This window comes from Oreochromis niloticus, linkage group LG22 (genome assembly GCF_001858045.2).
Source record: "Oreochromis niloticus isolate F11D_XX linkage group LG22, O_niloticus_UMD_NMBU, whole genome shotgun sequence".
Lineage (NCBI taxonomy): Eukaryota > Metazoa > Chordata > Actinopteri > Cichliformes > Cichlidae > Oreochromis > Oreochromis niloticus.
Window position 1 is genome coordinate 12,132,042 of NC_031985.2, and position 25,365 is coordinate 12,157,406.

Below are 25,365 nucleotides of genomic sequence, written 5' to 3' on the forward strand. Positions count from 1 at the left end.
TGCCATATGTGATCTTTGTTTATCTGTAGTTTGGGGAGTGTGGCTCATAAGGGAAATATTTCCATTTGTGAGATTCAAAGATAAGATGATTAACGGTACAGATTATTCACAACCTTTGTAGTTCTGAACTATTTCAGTTATTTCAAAATGTAAGTGCCTCTTACTGAGAATGTTGCATTAAGTCAGAAACACGACTGTGGAACAGTGTGTGTGTTATTTTCTATGTTCAAGCCCACGCCAGCAGCAGCTAGGCCAACCACATATCGACACACCATGCCACAGCACTCTACAGCACTTCACGCCTGTGCTATTTCCAGGCCTGAAAGACCAAAAAAAAGATTTCTTTTCCTCTCACTAGCAGCTCCATCTCCTCGCTTCTTCAGATAGTAGCTGTTGAGGTAGAGAAATACTCCAACAATCAGAAACAATCATGCCATCACAAAGATATTGTCTTAGAGTTTAAGGAGTTGGTTTCCACCACAGAGAGAAGGAGGATATATCCACTCTGACATCACCCTCTGGCTTGTGGCTTTTTAAGCCTCCACTATTACTTTATGACTTCTGCCATCTTTTTCTCGTGACTATATTTAGATGAAAGCGTGGCCGTTATCAGCTAAATCTAGCTTATAAACTGCTTATAAACTGTACCAGTGTACCCGTAACTGTACCTTACATATCAGACAAGTCCAGCACAGACACACCTTTCTGTTTATACTTGGAAGTCGACACAGGATGTTTACTTAAATAAAATGGAGCATGTTAAACATGAACTAACAAATGATGCCAGGTGGACTGGAAGACAGCCCTGAACAGTTCATCTGAGCCAGTTTTTATAACCTGTAAGACCCACGTGAGCTACACCAGCTGGCAACCCTCCCATTTAGGCAGCTGTTGTCTAATGTAGTTCTGTAGATCACAGAACTGACTAACAGATAAATTAAATAATAGAATTTCACTTAATCTGAAGCACAGACTTATTGGATGGATATGGCCGACATGTCCACTTCAGTAACTTGAATTAATTGAGGTGAAGAGACAGCTAGTGCCTGCAACCTGAGACTTTTATAAAATTTAATAAGTAAGTTATTTAAAAAATCCTTCTTGCACAGAACAATTTGCTATAAAGATGAGTTTTCATATTTTTGCCAACTTGTGTTTGGAGCCAGCATCAAAGAGCCTCAAAGAGCCATTCTGCATTTTGCTCCAGCTCCAGAGGTTCCTGTTAGATGCCATCAGATCACTTTAAGCTAATGTCAGCACATCGGTCAGCTCCCCTATGGCATCTTTTGTCCCGCACATAGACGCTGCACTATGTGGCCTGCCACACTTTAAAGTGGTGGGCTTTTAGTCTTAATGTTTCTGGACTGGTGAGTTTAAAGTGTCTTTTAGAGTCTTTCTGTCCTAAAAATGCTGCTCATCCTTGTGGAAACCAAATTAGCTGCCAAGCAGCTATGAGTACTGCTGTCACAGAACACAGGACTGTAAATCAAGCTTATCTGGAGTAACACTCTGTGTCCTTATCTCAGTGAGACAGTATAAAGTGAAGGTTAGAAACTGTCCCTGCATGTCTCTGATCTTATTTATTTATTTATTTATTTTTGCAGGTTATGTCCAGGCATCCAAACGAGATAAGAAGTTTGCCACCTGCGCTCCAAACTTTTCCTACGCTTCACTGTGCGAATGTCTCCGCCGTGCATTCATCTACCGCCAGCCTTCGCCGGTGGAGACCGTCCTCTTCAACAGGAAGCAGGGCCGTCAGGTAGGACAGGTTGCCAAGCAACAGGTGGCCAGCCTCGACTCCGACAAACCAATCCTGGGCTTCAGAGCGACCAATGAGAGACTGTACATCCTGACCTCCAGTAATCTCTTTGTTCTAAAGGTCAATAATAATTAGATTTAGGACTCTGTTAGATTTTCATCTCACTACCCCCTGAGAGCTCCATCATTCCACACTGAAGGCTGATTATCTGCTTGAGCTGAAAAATGATCCTTTGTGCTTTTTGTTCGGGATGAACCCCTCCTCGTGTTTCCCTTTTCAGATGTCTTCTGTGTGTTACAAAATGTCTACATGATCAAAAAGTGAAAAATCATGTTCTTACAGAAAAAAGTGGAAAATAAATGTTTGTTGAATTGATTTTTCCCCTCTGTGACTGGATTACTGACATGAATGTAAATGAGGCAGATATTACAGGGAGAAACATATTTGGACTGTTTGGCTTCCATAACTCGACTTCTTTCAAGCCACTCTGCGAATAAATCCAAAACGTACATGTAGGTGTTTATTTTTATGTTCTTTAGGACATTCATGCGATTTACCTATTTGCAGTAAAATTCTTTATTTGCATAATGACATATATATAACATATGAATAAACATGTAACCTAACATTTAATCTAAGCAAGTATTAAAGGCACTCATGCATTCTGCAAATTGTTTAGTGTTAGGAAATAGTTTTAGTAAATTATTATTAGTGTAGAGACGTAGAGAAACACGGCACCATGAGTACCATAATGTGTCGGACATCTGCCTAAACATCAGCTAAACAGTGCAGCGATACTGGATCAGTTCAGTCTCATGTGATAAAATTCAGTGTATTATTGTATCAATGCTCTGCTTCAGTTCTTCGGGTCTCCTTTCTCCACACATGTCGAGCTCATGCAGCGTTACAGCTTTAGGTGCGGTCTGTCACTGTGTTTGTAGTTCATTAACTGACCGACAACAATTCTAAAAAACAAACAAAAACAAGGATGTTGGTCCACACTGGCGTATTTAAGTCTTTGCTCGTTACATGTTGTGCTAACTTATGTCGCACAACATACTCCTACACGGCTCACTCTGTCACATAATAAGAGGAATTGTCCTTTCTGTTACTTAAAATTTGAATTCTCATTTCCAGTAAAACTGATGGAACGTTACACTTCATCTACATTCAGAAAACTTTCTACTTCCTGTCCTGTCTCTGTCCTGAAGGTTTTTACAAAGTGTGAATTGCACATTTTTTCCTTAGACCATGGCGAATATAGATGTGTTTCTCCTGTCAGTATTTTCTGATTTATGAGGTGATTAAAAAAAGATCTACTCCCCTCTGAGAAAACTTTGATTTAAATCTATCAAATCAAATACAAATTTTGAACCTCGCTTTATCCAATAAAGATATTTCATTTATTATATTATGTTGTGTAACATTTAAGGTAATAATGTAATACAAAATTTCACTAAGACATAAACCATTAATCTTAACGGTTTGAGAGCGCAGCACAACCAAAATCATTGTTACCGTGTGCAATGAACTTGTGATTTTGCTGCCTTTGAAATCGCTGCTTCGAAGGCCTTGGCTAGGTCTGTTGCACTAAATACAGGAATAAGATGGAGTCGTTCTGCTGTCAGTTGAATGGGGTTAGGCTGGCATTTACATGGAATCTGTGATAATGCAGCGAGCACTGTTAACTGTGATTTGCAAAAAATTGCAAATCTGTTGCCATCTGCATGCACAGAAATTCATATTAAATATATACAGACTCATAGATTTGAAACAGAAATTCCTCCACAAATAGATTTGTATTTGCTGCAGATCAAGGCTAAGATTGCAAAATGACATGGAGACTTTTATGTACGAATATCGCCAGATTTGAACCAGTATAATTGAGTCTCCTATTGCAAAGAGACTTCACAGATGAGTTGTTCCCATTGGTGCAGGCAGACCCTGCAACTATTTGTAAATCTTCGCTAGTCTGTCTGAGACGTATTGCAGTCAGTCCGAGTCGGACCGCGATTGTTTGGAGACAAGTTGCCTCCCACTAGGCAACCTGTGCAACTGGTTTGCAATCAAAATTGTTTTCCAAGAGGTTGATGATTGAACACCATCCACCTTTGTATGCTATAACTACTTGTAATCAGTGCCTGACAGCAAAAAACCTCAAGAGGTTGCTATCCTAATTTTACTCTAGTGCGATTGAGCCATTAGTTATCCTGAGCTTTACCAGTTGCATCTACCCTGAAAAAATCAGATCTTATATTTGACGACTTAAAAACATATATTTCTGCATTTCTACTGACTTTTTTTAATCCATGAAATACATTCTTTTAACAGGATGGTGTAAATTTCTCATAATGAAAAAGTGATTCATTGGAGGCTGCTTGGTTGTAGTATTGTGTCAGATGGTCAGTGAGGATGTGAACGGTGAGGAAATCCCTCTCTTTGGCTCGTTTGCAATCATCAGAAAAATGAAAGAGGCTGTTATTCATTTCCATAAATTTCCATAAACATGTTTCACACATCACACTGGCTTCTGTTGCATCAGCCTCAATCTTGAACAGAGTGGTTATTCTTGAAGCCTAAAATCTCAAGAGGCCTAAAAATGCAATCATGTCGTATTCGAAAGGGACTTTTTTTTCTCATCGTTTTTTTTAAGCTGGGCAACATTTAAATGGAAATGCTGTTCTTGTCATACAAGCCTCGACTATATTTTGTATCTGATATATTTTTCCTCTGATGTATTAAACTGTAGAAATCTGAGCAGGATAATGGAGTTATGGAAACTTTTGTGCATTTTCTCCAGCATCAAACACAAGAAAAGCTGCCGTTTGCATTAGCTGTAAATTTTTCACATCTTTATGGCAAAGCTAGAGTCTTGCCTCGCTGCTTGTTCAGCAGTAACCTTTTCTTCCTCCTCTTTAAGAAACCTTGAAGAAGGCCACTCATACAATCGACCAAGAAATACGCAAAGGTTCAAGAGAGACACTAATGGACTTTTCTGTAAAAAGAATGGGATGGTCTGCTTGCTGTTTTTGTGATTGTAACACAAGAAAAAGCAGAGAGAGAGATGCACAAGCTTTAGAATGAAGGTTTATAAAGGACTGCCTCTGAAAAAGCAAAAAGCTTAAACACAACATTACCTTTAGCCTCTGTGAGAAATGGATCTATATCAGTGTCTCTTCATGTTCAACTGAACGTAACAATAATCAGAAATCAGCCAGTCATTGCTTGTTGTCTGGTAAAACTTGTGAATTTTCACAAATTATAGGAGAATAGCTCTAACCAGTCGTGGTATTACCTATATTGATGCCTTGAGATTGCCAGTGTTGCATGAAGTGGAACGACTGATGAACGCCGCACGTCTTAATGAAGCTACAGAGTTAAAGCAGTTTGCCTGAGCAATTTAGCTTGTTTCTCACAATGGGCAGTTTTATAAAGACTATCCACAATTTCTGCCCTCGGTTCCCTTGAGTTCTGACGCTTTTGAGCCATTTGCCTTGACTCTACAAAGACTCACAATAGGCTGTGGGTAATCAACTTTTTCTCGTTTCTATATAATTGTTTTGCTCCGGAAAATCCAGTTTCACTCTGTTTTTATTTAATTATTTGTGTGCAATTGCATTAGGACGCACCGCTTGTTTTTATTAGCTGTACCAGCATCCCGAGATTACTTGAAGGCAGCCTGTCAAAGCTGCTAATGTCTCTGAGGATGGGCTGTGTGTTTACTCAGACACAAAGAAAGAAAAAAAACATGTTGTCAAGCCATCTAGCCGCAGAGAATTAGAGAATGAGAAACTGTAACTGCTCAAAGTCTACATTTCCCAAACCTTAATATTGCCGTCTTCAGGTAAACACCACCTGAGTTTATAAACTGAGATTTTGGGGAGTGTTATTAAAAGAGCATTTCCGTGACTAACAGCAATAAATTTGGTAAAAATCTAATCAGTTCCTCTGAATGAGTTTCACTCGCTGCAGGGTCAGTCTGGCTCTAAATTAAAATCAAGTTTCCTGAGACGGCGACATGCATCTGACTCATATTTCGCCACCAGAGCACACTCATTCATATATAGAGACGGATACAATCATAATGAAATAGGAAAGACAATAAGGGGGGTGCAGTGGTGGCAGGCTACAGAGACGTATAGCGTTTCAGTTCAAATAACTTTTTATAACGCTCGGTTAAAATAATTTGCTTTATGAAATTGCTCTTCAAGGTTAACTGATTAAAATGTAACTCACTGCAGAAGAAAAGCACAAGAAGTAGATACAGGGTCATTGTGAGGAGTTTGCACAATTAGATGAATCTGTGCTTTGCTCTGCAGTGCAGAAATATGTTGGCACATTAACACACTGCATTATGAGAGCTGTATTTTTTTATTGTGGATGACCAAGACGTACAGTATAGCACATCACAGCAAAAATGCAGAAACAGAGGTACTAAACAATACACAGCATCACATTGGCGTGACAGAAAACTTATTAATGCAGTGATCAGCCAAATAATATGGTGTGCTGTGTGTTGAAGTTTAATTAGCCAATATCTGTGTCTGTGTCTTAGTCTTAGTGCTCCCTCTCTCATCTAAATATGATGAAAAACTCATTCAAATATGACATTAGACTCCAGAAAACCAAGATGGCTTTGGCCAATGGCGTCACAGTGGCTGTGTCTATGCGTTATGGTCTATCGTCACGAACTGTATATAAAAGATGGACATAGCCAGTGTGACATAACCCACTGGTCATGACGCCTCAAACTGAGACTCCCATGTCAAAATCAGGGACTTTGATGTGTTCTTTCTTTTGATGGCTTTTAGAGCATATGTTAGTTCTAGTTGACCAACATGTGTAACAGTACAGTTTATGAATGTTTCGTGCAAACCAAGCCTGCTAGCTTTAGCTGGCAATTTGATGTACCAGCTCTTCACCCATATAAGGTATGTTCTGGCTCCAAGAAATGAAAATGGTGGTCACGTCCATGTTTTATACTCTCCATTCCAAGAAGCTACATCCATCTTTATTGTACAGACAGGTAATCACCCAGCAGCTTAGCCCCTTATCCTTTTTAGGGTTTTGTGCCCTTGTATAACGATCAGCTTCTTGCAGAACAAAGGCAAAACATTTCCCGGGCAGGCTGAACTGTTCCCTTGTTTTTATAATCATAGCCAGGGGTGCACATAACTGGTCCGCAGGTGCGCATTCGCTGTCAAAATAAAAGACGTGCACCAGATAAGAAGTTGCAACTTCTTATGCGCGTCTTTTATTTTGACAGCGAATGCGCACCTGCGGACCACTTATGTGGACCCCTGCTCATAGGGGTCTTCTGAATCACTCTTTGTCTGGTCCCTCCCCCAGGACCAGTTTGCCATGGGAGTCCCTACTGGGGGGCAAAAGCCCCCAGAGAACATAGCCCCTGGGATCCCAGGGATACACAAACTACTCCACCATGGTAAGGTAGCGATTTGCAGAGGGTGGATACACAACATACAATACATAAAATACATTCAGCGTGTTAGTGACTTACTCTAATCCCTGTAGATTAAAGTAAGTTAAAAAGATCAAGTTTCAGTTAAATACAGGCTTATCTCTTTCAAATAGAGCGCTGGTGTATATGGTAACAGCATTAATTTGTCAGTTTTAGATCTGAGAGGTTTTGAAAAAACAAAAACAATTGGGTTGTGATTAAAGCTCAGCTCCTCGTGATGGAAACGCACTTCTCTGCAGGTGTAATTGGCACCTTTTTAAATGATTAAACAATTAAAACAAACAAACCCACATACTTCCCCGGCAGGAGATTTGTGTAGGTAAATTAGTCCTGAGTTGATTGCACATTCTTTGGTAATGAATGGAGCTCCACCCGGATGGCATCAATCCATGGATGAAAATAATTAGGGAGTCGCTGATGTCATACCTGCATGATCGTCTGTCTACGGACGGTGAATGCTACATCACCACAGAAAGTGCCATCAACTTGAAATGAGGCAGATTACTCGGTTTTTAATTAATGGATCTCAAATTTCATTGAAAGAGTTTTTACAAACCAGTTTTTCTAAGTGAAATTATTGATTTAATCACAGAAAATTATAGCCTGTAGACTCTATCAAAGACCCAATCAGTTTCATTGTAATCATTTTGCAGACTAACATTTAAGAAGTAGTTCAGTGGTTTGTTCAGCGTCTTGGGTTGGCTTGTGAACATCTTGCTGTCCCCAGAGAAAAGCTGCAGGAAGCGGCCAAGGAGGCGACAGTCTGGGCATCTCTACTTGGACTTCTGCCCCGATGACCAGGAGAGCATGGATGCTCATTACATACAACAATGCAGTCTAAAAAAAAAGTGAATGAGAAGGTCAATAGCACTGAAATGCAGAGGTCAGCAAGCTTAATTTAGCATAACAACTGGAAGCAACGCCTTAAAATGTTTTTGTTTTTTAAGCCAAGCTAACCCCGTTAGCTCTCTGTTTTTAGTATTTTATATTTTACAAATATATTTAGGGAGCCAAATGCTTCTTCTTGTAATGGCATAGCCTCTGTGGTCAACAGTCAGAGTTTTAGAGGATCCTGGATAAAAATGTAATAATCATGTACGCTGAATGAACTTATGTTTTGTGTTGAGAAAAAAAGGCTGTATTTTTGACCTTTTGCCAGTTTCTCACACATAGACTGGAATGGACAGGAAAAACTGAGTATTGTTAGTTTGTCATTGCAAATCATTTCTGAGTGCATTTTGAGTTGAAATGCATGTTCACAGTAGGTTTTTGTACCTGGAGCTATTTCCACTGCTGGTTGGAATAGACTGTAAAGACAGCAATAACATACCAACTTATCAGGATCAAATGTTACTTATTTACAAGTCCAGTATTTACAGAGCAGCATTAACAGTCATTTCTATCTATCTCTCTGGCCATCTAAGGACATTTCAGTATTCATTCTCCACCAGCAATTGATGTGTTTATGAGCTAGCTGTAAATGAATGACAGCTGACTGATTGTTTGGAGCTCTGTAAAGCTTGACCCTCCTGTGACCTGACCTCATGTTTGGGGCGCAGTTTCAATCTCTCCAAGCTGTGTGAGATTAGCTGAACCTGCTACATGAAAACCTCTGCTTCATCTTTGAACAGGAAGGTTTTACTTCATTATGTTGTTACGCACTTCTTTTTTTAACAGTGTGTTTGCATATGGAGACAATGGGTTTGTTTTACAGAATAACACAATAAAGCCAGCACTGCTCAACAAAGTAGAAATATAAGATGGAGAAAAACCTATATGGGGATAAAGAGTCTTAGGAGGTTAAGAGAGCTGCACAGTAAAGTGATGATTTTCTGCCTCGTTGACACTGCACAAAATAATCAATCTGGAAATTCTCCAACTACCATCTTGATAATCTGTCAGTGAAGCCGGTAGATATCCAGGCTAAGACTTCCTGTTTTCTGTTCCCGTCAGTGTTTGTGAATGTAGATAAATTTACAAACAGGAAATAAAAAGGGAAATTGTCTTCAGATGAGAACTGAAGGCTTTGAGATTGAATTTCTTCAAATACTCTCATCCTTTTGCTTTTCAAGGGAACTTTTTTAATCTACAATATAAAGCCTGCTCAAATGCGATTGAGCAATGTAACACAGACTACAAACAGAAAAGGGAAAGCTTCTGATAGCTAAGATCTTGCTTGCAGAGTTGCATACTCATATGCAGACGTATGGGGGTTGCATAGTAATTTGATTGTTCCACAGTGCTGACTAAAGCATCTTTAAAGACAACATATCAAAAAAGAACAGAAAACAAGATGCAAGGACAGCTTTATGTCTTCTTTACTCTTCAGTCCCAAAATCCTTAGACATGGCAAGTGTGCTAAAAAAAAAGGCTGTGTAGCTGATTGCTATCTGCAAGTCCGCATCTGCACTAATTTGAGTCACTGAACTGTGTTTGTGCTGTTTTAGTGTAATTGTCAGACATATACTATGGCTTGCAGTGTGCATATAGATCATGCATGAGGTTTGTGCTTCAGTTTTTGTGAGTGGAATTATGGTATTTTATTAATCTGTTACTAATTAGTAGGTATGTGTATTTCTGAGCCTGCATAACATTTGTGTTCAAATGTAGTAACTTCTAGTTCAAACTAAACAAAAAAAAGCAAGAAACAAAAAAATAATCAAAACAATAAAACAATAACAACATGGTGGCAGCCAAAAAACTGACACCGAGGCATCAAAATGCAGATTCCCGAAACCACTGGGTGATGTTGTGATGGCTACATCCATCATTTAAATACATCTCTTTATGTTTTTTCAGGCTTCCAGATGGTGTTTGTTTCCATGACTGGGAGCTCACACTTATTGTAATAAAGAAATATGTCTTTTTTGTGACTCACTGATGTGTACACAGTATATTAGTATTCTTCTTCTTGTAGTTGCTCCCTTTAGGGATTTTTACATTGGATCATCTGCCTCCATCTCACACTGTTGCTATCATGTGCTTCACACCAACCCTCTGCAGGTCTTATTTCACATTATTGAATAAAAATCCACTATCTCCTCTGTGATTTTCCTCTTTTCCTCCTGCCTTGCAGCTTCATATTCAACATCATCTCTCCAGTATATCCAGTCTGTCCCTCCTCTGCACATGTCCAAACCACCTCAGCCATGCTTCTCTACCTTCGTCTCCAAACTGCTCAGCCTGAGCTGTACCTCTGATGTACTCATTTCTAATCGTGTCCATCTCAGTCAATCCCACTGAAGGTCTCACTGCAATATTTTAAACCTTCACCTTCACTCCTGTCACAAATCACCCTCGTTACCTGTCTCCACCCAGCCCACACTCTCTTCCTCACCTCCCTTATTTACTGTCTGTTGCTTTGGATGGTTGACCAGTAAGCAATACTTGGTGGCAAATTCATTAAAGGTTTCGGTCCTTTCACTGTCCAGTTTTTACAACGCATGGTTTCAACACCGAAGCTGTTTAACACAAAATATTTTTGTCTTTTCAGTCTTTTCAGAAAATAAGCGATTTCTCTTTGAACAGGCGTTCTGTGAAGTTCGTTTTCTTCTACATGCAATTATTCATAAAAGCTGAAGGCTGCACGCTTGCAGCAAGAGAGCTGCAATTACACCACCCCTTGTCTTTGTTGCTGTCTCAGTCCGCGGTGTTATAATGTACCTTACAGTCCCATTATCACAGAACGACCTCGTTTTATTGTGCATAAACACATTCATTTCAGAGTTAATGAGCCATAAAGTTTCTTATCACTGCATTTACCTGCATATGTTCCTTCACTGCCCGTTTTTTCTTATTTTCATTTGCTCTAACTGTATCATGTATTTCAGTGCATTTTTTTTGTATCATTCTGTCTAATAACTTTACTCTCCCAGCACCTTGTCTGTTTTGACTCTTGATTAAGCTAAATCCAGCCTATACGCTGCTATGTAGCTTCCAGAGGGACACTAATGTGATTCATCTAATTCCCGGCCTGCATCCCGCTGCCTGCCTGATAATTATATCCTGTCACACAAGGAGCGTGATTTAAGTGGTAATCTACAGTTTTTGATTGTGTCCTTGTTGCTAATGGGTAATTGCTGTGGAGATTTGCCTCTGCGGTTCTCAGAAATCACCTGTCAGTTGGTGGCAAAGTAATGTCTTTTTGACTGATTACAGGATGAAGTTTCAAAAAAATTTACTTCTTGAGGTAAAGTTTACATCTCAAAAATGGCTGCACACAGTTAGTGGCTGAAAGCACAGGATGATAGTGACGTGGAAAACGTCTATTGTAAGAATGCTCACACTGGAGGAAACATTGGCTTCTGTCGCTTTTGTTTAAATGTAGAGGGTAAAGACTGCTCGTTTTTTCTTTTCTACTTCAAGTAAATTGCAGTATGGTTTTCCTTCTAACCCTACGCAGCATACCGATCAATTCCACAGTCGCACAAAACATGTCAGATCATTACAGGTGATGTAAAAGCTACTTGGTAAACACACTGATATTGATTGCAGATGCACAGATGGGGGCTTTTACTTTGAGCCAGGTTACAGGAAAAAACAGAAAACCTGTTTCGTGCAGGTCAGTCCTTACAGTCGGCTTACCATGTCTCAGATTTCTGAATCCAGTGGATGTATGTACACAAGATCTTATTTATGTGCTGGTCTGGTTCCTTAGAAGGTCAGAAAATCCAAATTCTAGGATATTTTTCATCTACTGCTGTCAGTATCTACCCTGCAGTCTTGCTTCTAACAACATTTCTTTTGGGAACCAGTAATGTTCAATGTTTCCTCCATGAATTTTTTTTTTAAAGTATGAGATAGTGGGATAATGAGACTTAATGGTTAATCCTTTGTCCTTTCCTCTAGCGTGATTTTCATGGTTACCCAAGATGCCAATTTGTCTGCGAGCACTTGCTAATTTCCTGTGGAGTGGTAGTGAAACTGTTAAAAGTGCAAAGCCAAAAACCAGTAAACAGAGACGATTTTCTTTTAAAATTCCAGTCGTACGTTTTGGAAACATATTGGTTGCAGCAGTTTGATTCAAATTTTAAAAGTCGGATGTTTTTGTGAGTGTTGTCACTTGGAAACAGCCACGAACCTGCAGCAGCCACCGGCCAAGCCTTGGGGCGGGGATCACCAACTGATCACTAGGTCTGTGTGACTGAAAGCTAAACCAGCCTCTCAACAGAAATGCCAGATTTAGCACTGCTAATGTTTGCTTTGAAGTTAGCAGGACTTATTAAAATCAACCTGCAATGCTTTAAGCACGACACACAAATTTGGTTGACTGACAGGTAAAATGAAATGATCACCTTCTTGCAGGGAAGTTTTCTGCTGTTTCTTTGACACGTAACACCCACCTATGATAACAGTCTCCATGGCAGTTGGACAGTTGGCCCTGTCACACCTCAATAACTGCTCAGCAACATCTCAAGAAATATGAGAAAAAGCCAAAGGTGTCGACCTGTCATCCAAACTCCCCAGAGCTCAATAAAGGGGCCACAGGAGCTGATTGGTGTACCTCCATTGTGATGGGGTGATGACAGTTTCTATTGTATATCTAGTAAAACACGTGAGAGCTAAGGCTGTCTGAAGTATAAAAGTACATAGATCTATTAGTGGTAAATACTGAGGTTCATTTTTTTTGTGAGTTTGGTGAACTAATCCTTAAAATGAGTCATCCTGGGAAAAAGCCATTGTACCTTCGTGGTTGTAGACAGGGCTTCATCAGGGAACTGGCCAAAGGTTAATGTCTTCTTTCTGAGGTGTTTTATAGCCATTCTCACCTCCGAGTCTGGAGCTGATGGCAGATCTGGATCATCTGATCACAGGAGGCTAGGCTCACATCAAAACATTATTTACACTCCAGAGAAACTGTATGGAGCCTTTTTGAAATTCGCCTCATGCAGTTTATTCTTGGCAATGGCGTTAAATTAGCGTGTACGTGAAATGTCTCCCAGACTGCGGAGATGCTTGACATGATGACAGACCCTAAATTTACTGGAGAGAAGTGCTGTGTTTATCTTCTCATGTATGCTCTCGAGGTATATCTCATGTCCAAATGCTGCCAAAGAGAATGTAAATTAGTGTCGTTATGATGTCTGTTGTATGATGAGTTGGGTAAGCGCTGTGGTTTGACACATTAACATACTGAGCAGCTCATTTATTTCTACTATTGATTGAGCTGTGTGTGAAAGTCAAAACACTATGTGAAATAAATCATGTGCACTATTCACAAGCACCTTTAATACAGCAGGAATATATGTAGCGCCTTTTTATGTATACACTTGGGCACGTCACAAAAAGCTGTAATCTCAACACTGACTTTCAAAAGTTGTTGTAGATAACCTGGAAGAAACCAGCATCCAGGAACAGCATATGTATCAGTGTATTTACGAAACGGTGTTATTACAGCCCACTGGCCAAAAACTATTTATTCTACATATGCAATCACCGGAAAATAACTGTCTGTACATTTTTTTCTGTGCATTAAAACTCAGCAAATGAGATGGATTGATCAGAACTTGATTCATCTAGTCCAATAACTTCTGGAAAGCCTTGACAATTTATACTGTAGAGCCTGAAAAATGATGCAAATGCAAAGTGCTGAAAACTGCAGTCAGTGCCCATACACTAACATGTTAAATGAACTTACAGTAGAAATAAAAAATGTACAGTCTGCTCTATATTTAAATAAGGAGAGACCATTTAGAAGAAATGAATGTGATTTATTCAGATACAGAATTTGATTGATGCTATTTGGCAATTAGACTCCAATAAAATATCACAGCAGAACAGAGTCAAAGCGACGACTGGAATTAGAGCATGAGCGTCTGAGTCAAGATGTTAGTGGTGGAGCTCTGAATGAATAGTGTGAAGCAGGATGCAGGATTGAAAGTCTGAAAGGTAGTTCAATAAGGAGAGATCACTTGGAACAATTTAACATGATTTATTAAGATAGAGAAATTAATGTATTTGGCGATTAGGCTCCGATGACCCATCATGGCAGAGTGGAATCCCAGTTGGGATAGGATTTAGGACAGGACCGTCGGGAGTCTAGATGCTGGTGGTGAAGATAAAAACTGATGCTTGGATGGAGCTCTAACCGAGGTGCCTGAGAGGTGAAAATGGGGAGGAGGTGGGTTGCATGAATGAGAGTCTGAAAGGCAAAATGATGGGGACCACGTATTTAAAATACACAAAGAGCAAGCTGATTGGCCCAAAGAAGGCGGGCAAGAAAATGATTGGACTACAATAATGATGACAGTATCGAGACTGACAGCGTGGGAAAGCGGTAGTGATGTAGAGAACAGAAAAGCAGACTAACACTGAGGAAAGCAGACAGATGACTGATGACTTCATAATGACAGAAGAGCCCTGAGATTTAAAGCACACAGAAGAGAGGCTGATAGGCTGCAGTCATAGTCTTTTGACTAAAACATCACTTAGTTTTAGCCACAATTTAGGTATCAAATTTTTCTGAAATATAAAATGTTAAAGTTTATCGTATTTTTACCGATGAGAGTTTACATAGCATCTTGTTTTCCTTGACATAAAATGAGAAATGTGCCCATATCTACTCTTCTCTCCCAGGATGCTGATATTTTGTCATGTTTTCATGGGAAACAGGGAGCATGGGAGCAAGTTATAGCATTTTTGAGAAAAACAAAACAAAACCTCACTGCAGAGTTTACTTCTGTACTGACCACCTCTAAACTTGTTCCGCCTTTTTGCACAGCCTAATTAGTTCTGATTGGATCTCATCTATCAAGAATATTTTATCTGATTTGTATGTGTTGATGAAAGTATCAGTACATGTCATCATAGTTTCATCATAGTTTTTGTCTTTGTACATTAATGTTTTTTAGTTTTTATTTAGCTATTGTCTTGTTTTCATCAGAAAAAAAAGGTCAGTGATGAAAACTGATTGGTTGACAGAAGCCAGGAAAAAAAAATATTAGACTAGAGTAATGTCGGCAATTTCAATATTGACTTTGACAACCTTTCACAACCAGTAATTTGAGTTGCTGGCTGAGATTTCTTGACTGTGTTTGTGATGTCTGTAGTTTGAAAAATAATAATGTGGAGTAGTGTACCATACGGACAGTCCAGGAACTATTTGCTTCATTTTGGTGAGTAAAACTTGAGCTTGAACTTGTCACTGGTTAGCAAGTTGTAATGTGGGTCGTGCTCAGTGGTTGAGAGGAGCAGTAGAAACACTTAGGAGGACAGTCAGAAAAACTCATGACTACACTGGTACTGGGAATCCCACAGTGCTTGTCCTTTAATGCACACTCTCTTCATCAACCTTACAAGGCCCGGTTGAACGGCTGCTGCTTACCATACATGAAGCACAGTGTTCCTACAACCCATAACGTTGCAAATTGTTAGAGACGTAAAAGATGTAAGGCCCGTCTCTGTCTATACACTCATGTGCAAGCTCGTTGCTCTCTTACTCCAAAGAGGGCAGTGGTGCATACTGACATCACTAACCCTTACCTTACATTGTCTTAAAGAGACACCACACCATTGTGACTGTTACAGTTGTGTCTTTGTGCTGCAGCCACACAATGAATGAATTCATCTTGCTAACAAAAAATGCTAGCTTTAGCTGTTAACATAGCACTCCAGCTTCTTGTCCAAATATGGTAACTTTTGGCTCCAAAAAACCAACATAGAGGTGATTAAAATGTTACGTTTAAAGCTTTAAAGTGGAAAGAAACTAATGATGTGACTATGGCTACTTTTGTAAGTAGTCTAAGGTTGCACTGTTGCTTTATTGAAGTTAATTCATGTGTGCAGGGAGCCAAAAGGACGTTGTCAGTTAGGAATCTTTTGCTTGCTTTCTATAGGTTTGACTTGGAAAAATACAAGCATGCTGAATGGGCCCAAAACTGGGAAGCATGTGGAACATCTGTGTACCTTTTGTAAGCAGTGTATGTGCAGCTTAGCAGCTTTGAATGAAATGACTGTGATTTTTGGTATCAGTTTTTTCTTAATGTATTCATGGGTCGCGGTATCACGGGTACACATCTAGCAGATAATAGCACTCATTAGAAGTTGTTTTTTTGGGGCACTTTCTAAATGTAAGCTCAATATTGACCCTAATTTCGGATCATTAGCTGCTACACAAACCACTATGTTCATTAGCTAGAAATGAGGCTGATGATATTAGAGACCAAAATAGTAAAATTGTGGGCTGAAAAATAGGAGCTAAAATAGTCTGAAAAGGTAAGGGGATTATTTTCTGTTACTTTCACAGTGGACATTTACTAGCTTGCTGGTAACATGGGAATATTTATTAATAATTTACTTTACTTCTTTTTTTTTTTTTTTAAAACAGAACCACTGGACACTGATGTATTTTTTTGTCATCAATGGCCAGTGCCTGTGAAATAAATGTGCAAATGCTGATCAGTCACAAAGCTAACAAACTGACTCAGTGGCCTAAATCAGCTAAAGAGAACTAAAATTAATCAGTTTTAGCTACACTAATGGAGATGTTTGAATTAATTTCTCATCATTTCATTTGAAATCACGATTTTTTTTGTTCTACTTTTATAGAGTTATCTAAATTTATATTATATACATATCTATATATATATCTATATATATATATAGATATATATATATGTGTGTATTATATATTGCTATACATGACACAGAAACAAACAACCCATTATGTGACCCCCGCCCCCCCAAAATTAAATCGTCCTCTGTTCACCTTCTGTTTAGGATTTTCTCAGAAACCTGCACAATTTCTCTGGGGAAAATAAAGCTAGAATGCCTCTTTGACACATGGAAAATACACTACTTTATTTCCAGAAATAACTTTATTTTGACACAAGGAAAAAAAAATTACAAATGAACTATTTCTAGAGAGCCATCAAACATATTCACAGGACCACAATAATATTAGAAGCAAGATCAAAGCAGCAGCTTCCAAATAGTACATCACAAAGTAATATTAATAAACTTTGAATGTGCAATAGTGAACGCAAGAGTATCATAAAGATATGCAAACGAGTTGCCCTAAATAACAAGCACTTTAAAAACACGTGGGACATAAACACACACAAATGCATTAATCCACTGATACATGATGCATATGCAATATTAAAACTAGCTGCTATCTTCCACATTCAGCAGTGATGAAACCCGCTCTTCCTCTGCTGTGTCTACCCAATTATATTTCCCTGTGTGGCAGACAGTGCTCAGACTGAAAATAGTCAACAGTCACTGATCTGGCAGAAAATGCCACACAACATCAGCACATCTTCAGTATTCAGTACGTCCATCCAGCAGTGTTCACCGGCTCACTGACGGCTCTCACAACCAGAAGCGGGATGAGCAAAGCGACGGTTTGTTAAATCCACAGTTCACAGGATACATAACACAGAACAAAACACTGAATTCACTTTGCCTCAGCCTGAAATCACCATGCTGCAGCTAAACTATATCACCACATCGTATATGTTACACCAAATCTCTGTGGCACTGTACATATACAGTATCTAACACTGAGGTTTAGAACCACCACTGCTGCTGCTCAAAGAAAAATTCAAAGCAGTTTCTAATGCATGGAAAAAGTAAAATAAAGTAATCATTTAGGAAAAGTCCGTAAGGCATATAAAAAGGGTATGTTAAGTGTGTGTTACATTTTCAGGGAATTCATCTTTGAAGTTTCCTTCTCTTCCACAGAACCTTCTGTTTGGCCATAGAAAATGAACATTTATACATTTTAATTGTGGTGTTCCTCAAGGCTGTATCCTGGGCCCACTTTTATTTTCAGTATATTTATCACCATTATAACTGTCACTAATGTTATGCAGTTATATGTTTGCTGGCTTCTGTAATATCAAATATTCAGCCTGTCGGTGGTTCACAACTTTGTCCCAGGTATGCTTGGCTCACTGATCAAAATACTTTCCATTCTTAGAAGTGCTTTGATTTTGCCTGGTTAGTTTTTTAGGCTAAGATTGCAGATATACATTATATGAACAAAAGTACCGGACCACTTACACATTACACCTCCACCAACAGCTAGGCCATGGAAACCAATCTCACGATCCCATTTAAAAACTATGAACCTTGGTACTAAGAAAGCCTGCTCTGTAACTGGTCTGACACTTCATGGCCAGGTTTCTGTGCTTTCTTTCACATACTGACATGCTGCAATGGTGGCACACTGTAGAACAACCTTCTTTCACAGGTGTTTGTAAAGGCACATTACATGACTAGGTGCTTGATCTCGACACTTGTGGCAATGAGACTGAAAACACCTGAATTCAAAGATCAAGAGGTGTGTACTCCATTTCTTTTGTCCATATAATGTAATTACAATCCGAACTGTAAAGTTACCTGCAATGCTTTCTTTCCTGCACCCATCTGAAATCTTCCACAGCGATGCTAGACTACCACCAAAAAGCAAAAATATGTCAAAGAACAATAATAACAGAAAGCAAACATAAATGCTGACCATCAGTAGAATCAAACATGGGGTTTAATTTAAAAAAAAAAAAAACTAACAAGACTTTAGAGCTATAGATAAGGTAGCCCAAAAGTTCTTAAAATTAAAAGCTGTATAAAAACGTCTTGCCTCTAAGTAAAGTCTTTAGTTAGAACTTATAAACTCTTTATGATATATGCCTTTTTAGAAACATGATAACACATAAATGGCATTATGGCACTTTTTGAATTCAAGTTACTAAGTGCTTTATATAGTTCTGCAGCCCCTGTCTGTCGGTGAATGCTTGTCCTTGGAGAAAAAAAAAACTCCCAGCAAATTCCCTTCCTGCAGAGCACTCACAGCCAAATCTGTCTTGGTTTTACATTGTGCTCGAGGCTGCACACTGTACGTGTCCTTCACAGCAAAAATAGGGCCTGTTTTGTCAGTGAAGGTTCATGTGTGACTCACCCTTTAATGGACCACCTGCCTTGAAAACATCAGGGAGGCAGGCATGCAGTTATTAAAGCTCCATAGGGTGAAGATTTTTTTGGAGGGTGGGCAGGTATGATAATTCACCTTATTTCTCAGAATAACTGAAAGTGTGAGTGAAGCTGATAATAATAACTCATCCTAAATTTTATGTTCAGTAGCACAATGAGTTTAAAAAAAAACAGTGGGGGGAATCAAATGATAAAGACTAAATTCCGCTCGAAGAATTCTGTTCTGCCTTTGGTATTCTTTGGTACAACGTACCGATCGCCGGCTTTGTGGGTGAAAATAAATGCGTCAAGGCCAGTTTATTGACAGCACCTCTTCACAGGATCTCTGAGCATTCAAGTTCAGTTTATTTCCTCTTGACGTGCCTTGTTGCGTCATTCAGGCTTAAAGATCAGAATTGAGTCGGTGCTGATCGGAGCTATAACGCAACACTGTGTATTTGAAGTGGGAACAGTGTTGTCGTTCGCATTCATGGGTTGTTGACTCATATACCTGATATTATGTGGGAAAGATAAGATAACAGCTGAGTGATGAGAGTGCTTATCTGTCAGTGTTGGTGGCTTTACAATGTCCGGGATCACGCCTCATGAAGAGTATGTTTGGCTTTGCGCTCCAAAGCCTGCTGTTACGCATCACTGGCTGCAATCTGTGTTTACATCTCTAGCTTCAGCAGCCTCGCTTTGAAAGGTAAGCAAGCACTCAGAAAACAATACTTCCACTTGACAGACTCCATTAAGCAACATTTTCAAAGTCTTTAATTCTCAATTGACCCTTTCCCCCCCCCCAAAAAAACTCTCTCTGGCCTCAAAGAAAACCTCACTTGTCACTGAAGTTCACCTTTCCGTAGACACAGGGGTCTGGAAACATCATTTTCTGATCAGACAGCAGTTCGTCAGTGACAGTGAGCTCCTCCAGCTCGGTCGTGAAGTGATCAGTGCTTTCCACCATTGATGTATCCTTGACAGCGCTGTAGGTGAGGGCCACGCTGTAGGTGGCGGGTTTATCCGAGCCTTTCCTCCCACAGCGGCAGATCTTGCGGAAAGCGGCACGAAACTTCTGAGACATGGCATTGTAGATGACTGGGTTGATGGCGCTGTTGAGGTAGATGCAGATTTTGCAGAAAAGTACGAACCAGGTGTCCAAGTAGGCCTTGTCCAGGAAGGAGTTGACCACCACCAGAGTGCGGTACGGCATCCAGAGCAGGGCGAAGAGGATTACCACCACTGCCAGCATCTTCGTCACCTGCAGTGGGGAAGAAGGAGAAATATGAGAACTGCTCCTGCTTTTATTTATTAATGCTGGCTTGTGATCACACAATATTTCTTGTGTGTTATGATGTTCAGTGTCACCTCAACCAAGGGATATGACGGACTACTCATTGGTAACCAACCCGTCGTGCTTGCTGTCTTTAACATTGAGGATGATGTGAAAGGAAAGAAAACTTCTAAGCACTCAAGAACTCCCACTCTCTGAACTTCTGCTTGAGATAGAAGAGGTTGTGATAATAAATGTAGCTCCATTTTGATTTTAATTAAAAACCTTTCCACGAGCCTTTTGCCTGTCACACTCTGGGAGCTACTTTCAGCCTACGCTTTGTTGATTTCAGGCATGAAGCCAGCAGCAGAAGTAGAGTATTTCTAGCAGCAGCCTCCTGGTAACATAACCTTCAACCACCACAACATGACACTTCATATACACACACGGTTTAACTACATTTCTAACATGTACTGAGAAATGCTTGTAAGTGAGCAAAGCCAAGGGAGCGTATCCTTTCCTAAATCATCACGGACCAGAACTGCATTAGCACAATGATTATGAGTCTGACTTGTTAACTGTAATTGTATTATTTTATTTTGCAACAACTAAAATATTATTTAGGCTTTTTTTTTAAAATCTCAGCTCCTCTCCACTCATGTTTATTGAATAAGCGCCCTCTGCTGCACCTGTGGCTGAACTGTAGTCAGATTCTGTAGAAAGGAATTTGTGGGAAGTGGATTGGCTCCCTTCAATACGCTCTGGGCCGAGTGAGTGATTTCCAGAAAAGAAAATGAACACAAAATTCCGAAGCAGACTATACATTACTGGCTTTTTCATTTTCCCGCCCCATCATCAAAAATGAGCTAGCCTTTCTCAGCTAGGGCGATGCGACAGGGCATCAGTTTTCATCCGTTATGACACCCGATACAAGATAACATTTTGATATGTGCAATGTCTATAATCACCCTGTTCATATATAACATGATCTAAAATGCATCACTTTGTAGCTGGCTCTGTCCTAAGTCATTCTAGGCTCCTGCTGCACAGGTAAACCCTGCCATATGTCATTCAACAGTATCCTTCAGTCCAGTGGGTAGTCGCTTCAATCGCTTGCTTTTAAGTTGACCAATATGCCCAGTATTTGTTGCTATTGGCTGTTCCCTCTGTTGTCAATACATTTGCTGATTTTTATTGACTTTGCAGGGTTTCTGATTGTTGAATCATTGCCAATCTCTTCCTTTGTGGTAACCCCATTACAGACATGTTGTCCAGAATTAGGCAAAAATTGTGTAATCTGACCCCAGCGTTCAATACCTCTTTAATATACACATTATAATAAATATATAAAACAAGTTTTAAATCACATTGTAATTACAGTATATGAATAACAGCTTCAAAATAACAGATTCAGACAACCAACCAGTCCCTTTAGATTGTGGGATGGAGCTGGCTTATGAAAGCTGGCAGTACAGAATAAGATTTATGTAACAAGCCAAAAGTTCATGTTGTGCATGTGCACTTGGTTCATTTCAGCTCACTGTGGGAGTCTCTACTGCTGTTTTGCTGCCCGTTGTTTCATAATTTGTGTGTGTGTGTCTCAGTGAAACTGTCAAACAGGGAGAAGACGAGAGACGACACAGGTGAAGTGAAGGTAACATCACTTGGTGAGAACTCAGTGAGTGAAATAAAAGCTTTGTTGCAAGTGTTAATCAGTTTAAATGCTTTCCTTCATTCTTTGTGGATTTTATTTATTCAGTTTTTGTTTTTTTTCTTGTCACTCGTGGAACGAGTACCCACTCTGTGTTCCTAACCTACTGATTTTTAAATGAAGGGCTGGGTTTTCCTCTCACACTTGACACACACTTCCATGAGGGACGGTGCTTTTCTATTCTCTCCAGAGCACTTCTGAGTGAGGCTTGCAGCAGCAGAGGCTAAGGTGGGAGGTGTGGTTCAATTTGCATATTCATTTCCTGTGCATACTAAATGATGTTGCAGAGGTACTTCTAACACACGAGAGGCTATCTTTATGGTGTGGAAAACATTCAAAATTTGTAATTGTGATGAGGTCATTGTTTTTATCTTTTGCTATTTTTCATGAGAACGTTAAGTTGTTTCATTTTATTTCTTTGCAATCCTAGAATAAGAAGTCCATCTTTGGGTTTTTGATTGCACTCCCAAGAAACCTTCAGTTTTGACATGTTGTAGAGCTTATATCAAATGAACTGACAAAACAATCACTATAATTATAGTTATTTTTAATGAAGAAATGTTAAAAACGCTTTTTTATACTGACAATGACAACTAATTCCACTCCTAATTACTTTAAAATATTCACTTTGTCTTTTAATAAGTGGCATTAAAATGATTGTAGAATGTGACTAGGTTTATTCATTCATTTATAATTTAATAATTTTACGACCCCGTGCGAATAAATTGCAACTTCTCGCTGAATGAGCAGAGTAAAAACATCCTGGCTCTCATCCTCCCCACGCTCTCACACACCACCCACCTGTCTGCGGGAGGTCGCGGTGGAGCTGGAGTGTCGAGAGTTTTTACAACTGGTGCTCTTGTTGATGGCGTGGTTGTTGTGTCCGTTCTTCTTCTTGTCTTTAGGGTCGGAGGGGAGCGGGTTGAGGAAGAGGATCCTGGCGATGAGGCCGTACAGAACCGCGGAGAGCAGCAGCGGCAGCACGAAAAAGACGCCGAAATCAAAAAAGTAAATGGGTAAATAAAACTTCCTGGCAACTCTGTAGGCGCAGGTGACGATAGTGATGTTTTTGTACACCGTTTCCTGGATGTTTGACAGGTAAAACCACATCAAGCAGTAAATGGAAGTGAAAGCCCAGACGAACAAAATGATCTTTTTTGCTCTGGACAGCGTGCACAGAAACTGGGCTTTAATCGGGTGGCAGATGGCGATGTATCTCTCGATAGTGAAAGCTGTTATGGAGCAAGAGGAGGCGTTGATCCCGAGGTACTGAAAGTAGGTGATGCAAAGGCACCCATAGCGGCCAAACACCCAAGATACAAAGATACTTTCCGGTATAGCTGGCAAACCAGCCGTTGTGAGCACCATCAGGTCAGCCACAGCCAGACTCACCAGGTAGCAGTTGGTGGGAGTCCTCATGTGTTTGGTAGTGAGCACCACCAGGATCACCATAACATTGCCAACAATTCCTAGAGCACAAATCATGAAGAGCAGACAACTGCTTATCACTTTGTACTGAATGCTGTGGTCCACCCATGTCGGTAAAGTATTGTTCTCCAATGGAGCTGATGTGAAGTTTTCCATCTCGTTTAAAAGGCTCAAATAAATAAGGAATTTGTTTTTTTTAAAAAAGAGGCTTTGCAGTGTTCTCGCGCACCAGCCTGGTTTTACGCGCGATAGAAGTTAGAAGTCCAAAAACTTTACAGGTCTGGAAAGTCAATATGAAACGCACACAAAAAAGTAAAGGACAAACGAAAGCTTGCGGTGCAGGTTGAAAAACGACGAAGTGACAAAGAGCTGCTCGGACTCTGCTTTAATTCCGCCGCAGTGCTGTGCGTAAAAGGCGACGCGCTACCTTATTCTCGTCGGAACAACTGTGCCTGGCGGACAGATGGAGGTTTGCTTTTTGAGCCTTCCTTTTGGCACGAGTTCTCATACGCATGCGAGGGATTAGCCCATGATTACATTTTCCAAACCAGACCTCCCCCATCAACAAAACCAGCTGGCCAAGCGGCAAAGTGTTAGAACATAAATGTTTTCCTGTTTATCAGATATTTTATTATTACCACTGCATGAATCAGTGTTAGTGGTGCTGCTCATAAAGATGAATAAAACATGTACTAATTTGTCACAGTTCGTTGATTTGCTGTCTTGCGCAACAGCCTGCCACTTAAACTTAAGGAACGGCGCTCTTTTTTACGATAGCGCTAATCAGCATGTACACGCTTCCAGGTGAAGCTGAAGGCGGAGGTAGCAAAAGTGCATGCTGTTTTGGAGTATGGCCGAACATATTCAGAAAACAATTCCCGTGATTCATGTGCAAAAAGAAGGCGTCATTGAAAAATGAGTCCTTCGTTTGAGTCCCCATGAAAGCCCCTTTAACTTCCATCTTAAAATGTTTTGCTTTGACACCAAATCTCTGGTCGTGGTAAATTATTCAGCCCTATTTTTTATATATATATATATATATATTTTCTTTTAATTAATTTTAATTAATTTTAATCGTTAAACAAAACTCCACTTGTTTTATCAGCAATATCACAGCTGCAGCCTGAAAACTCTGTGCGTGAAATCTTTTGTGGTATATAAATATGGGTGTGACCAGGTTTACAGTTACTCAAAAATAAATGTCAAGTCAGCTGAGCAGAAAAATATATAAATTATATCCATTGTTGTCTGTTTATAATGGACATATGTTTGTGCAGTGGTCATCACAGTTGTCCTGGTATTGAATCCTTCGACCTCTCCATGTGAAGTTTGCATATTCTCCCTGTTTGATCATGGGTTCTCTTAGGGATCTCTTCCTCCCTCAGTCCAAAGGCATCCATGCTGGGTTAATTGGTGACACTAAATTGGCTGTAGGCGTGAATGGTTGTCTGTCTCTCAGCCCTACAACAGATTGGTGACCTGTTCAGGGTGTAGCTTGCTTTTTGTCCTATCACAGATTGGATAGGCGCCAGAGGAGCTCTGAAGTGAAGTAGCTGAAGATGGATGGATCAGTGAATGAATTGTAATGGAAAGATTTAAGAGATGAACACTTCTGTTAAAGTACACCCCGCTTTTTCTGTACCCTTCCGCAGACATGCTTCTTTTAACCTCCCCACACACTGGTGCTCCTCAGGTCCTCCACCAGGGCTCCAGTGGATTTTGCTCTGGGAGGGTCACACTACAACTTTTATTTTCCCCTTTTTATTTTCATTCGACAGGTAGCCTCTTTGCTTTGGATTATCCTA

General features: G+C 39.8%; 2 protein-coding genes across 2 annotated transcripts in view; one reads left to right on the top strand and one right to left on the bottom strand.

Annotated features, from left to right (window-relative positions):
- The window catches only part of nudcd1 (NudC domain containing 1), a 53,577-nt gene extending 50,845 nt beyond the window's left edge, over window positions 1-2,732 (top strand). Inside the window, exon 10 of the mRNA XM_003447273.5 lies at window positions 1,605-2,732. Coding sequence (XP_003447321.1) covers window positions 1,605-1,894 — 290 coding nt within the window. The 3' untranslated portion in view covers window positions 1,895-2,732. The remainder of the gene's footprint in view (window positions 1-1,604) is intronic.
- A 14,278-nt stretch (window positions 2,733-17,010) lies between these two features.
- On the bottom strand, window positions 17,011-24,513 carry trhrb (thyrotropin-releasing hormone receptor b). Its single transcript, XM_003447272.5, has 2 exons — window positions 22,934-24,513; window positions 17,011-20,409 (listed from the first exon to the last, which is right to left on the bottom strand). Exons 1-2 carry the CDS (start codon window positions 23,714-23,716, stop codon window positions 19,984-19,986), a joined length of 1,209 nt encoding a protein of 402 aa, XP_003447320.1. The 5' UTR covers window positions 23,717-24,513; the 3' UTR covers window positions 17,011-19,983.
- Between the last annotated feature and the right edge of the window lie 852 nt (window positions 24,514-25,365).

Bases quoted from the DNA above. Each gene is read 5' to 3' on its own strand.
- trhrb (XM_003447272.5), bottom strand. From the start codon at position 23,716: ATGGAAAACTTCACATCAGCTCCATTGGAGAACAATACTTTACCGACA. The intron at 20,410-22,933 runs GTGGGTGGTGTG...TCCCCACTGCAG, and splicing joins CCGCGACCTCCCGCAGACAG to GTGACGAAGATGCTGGCAGT.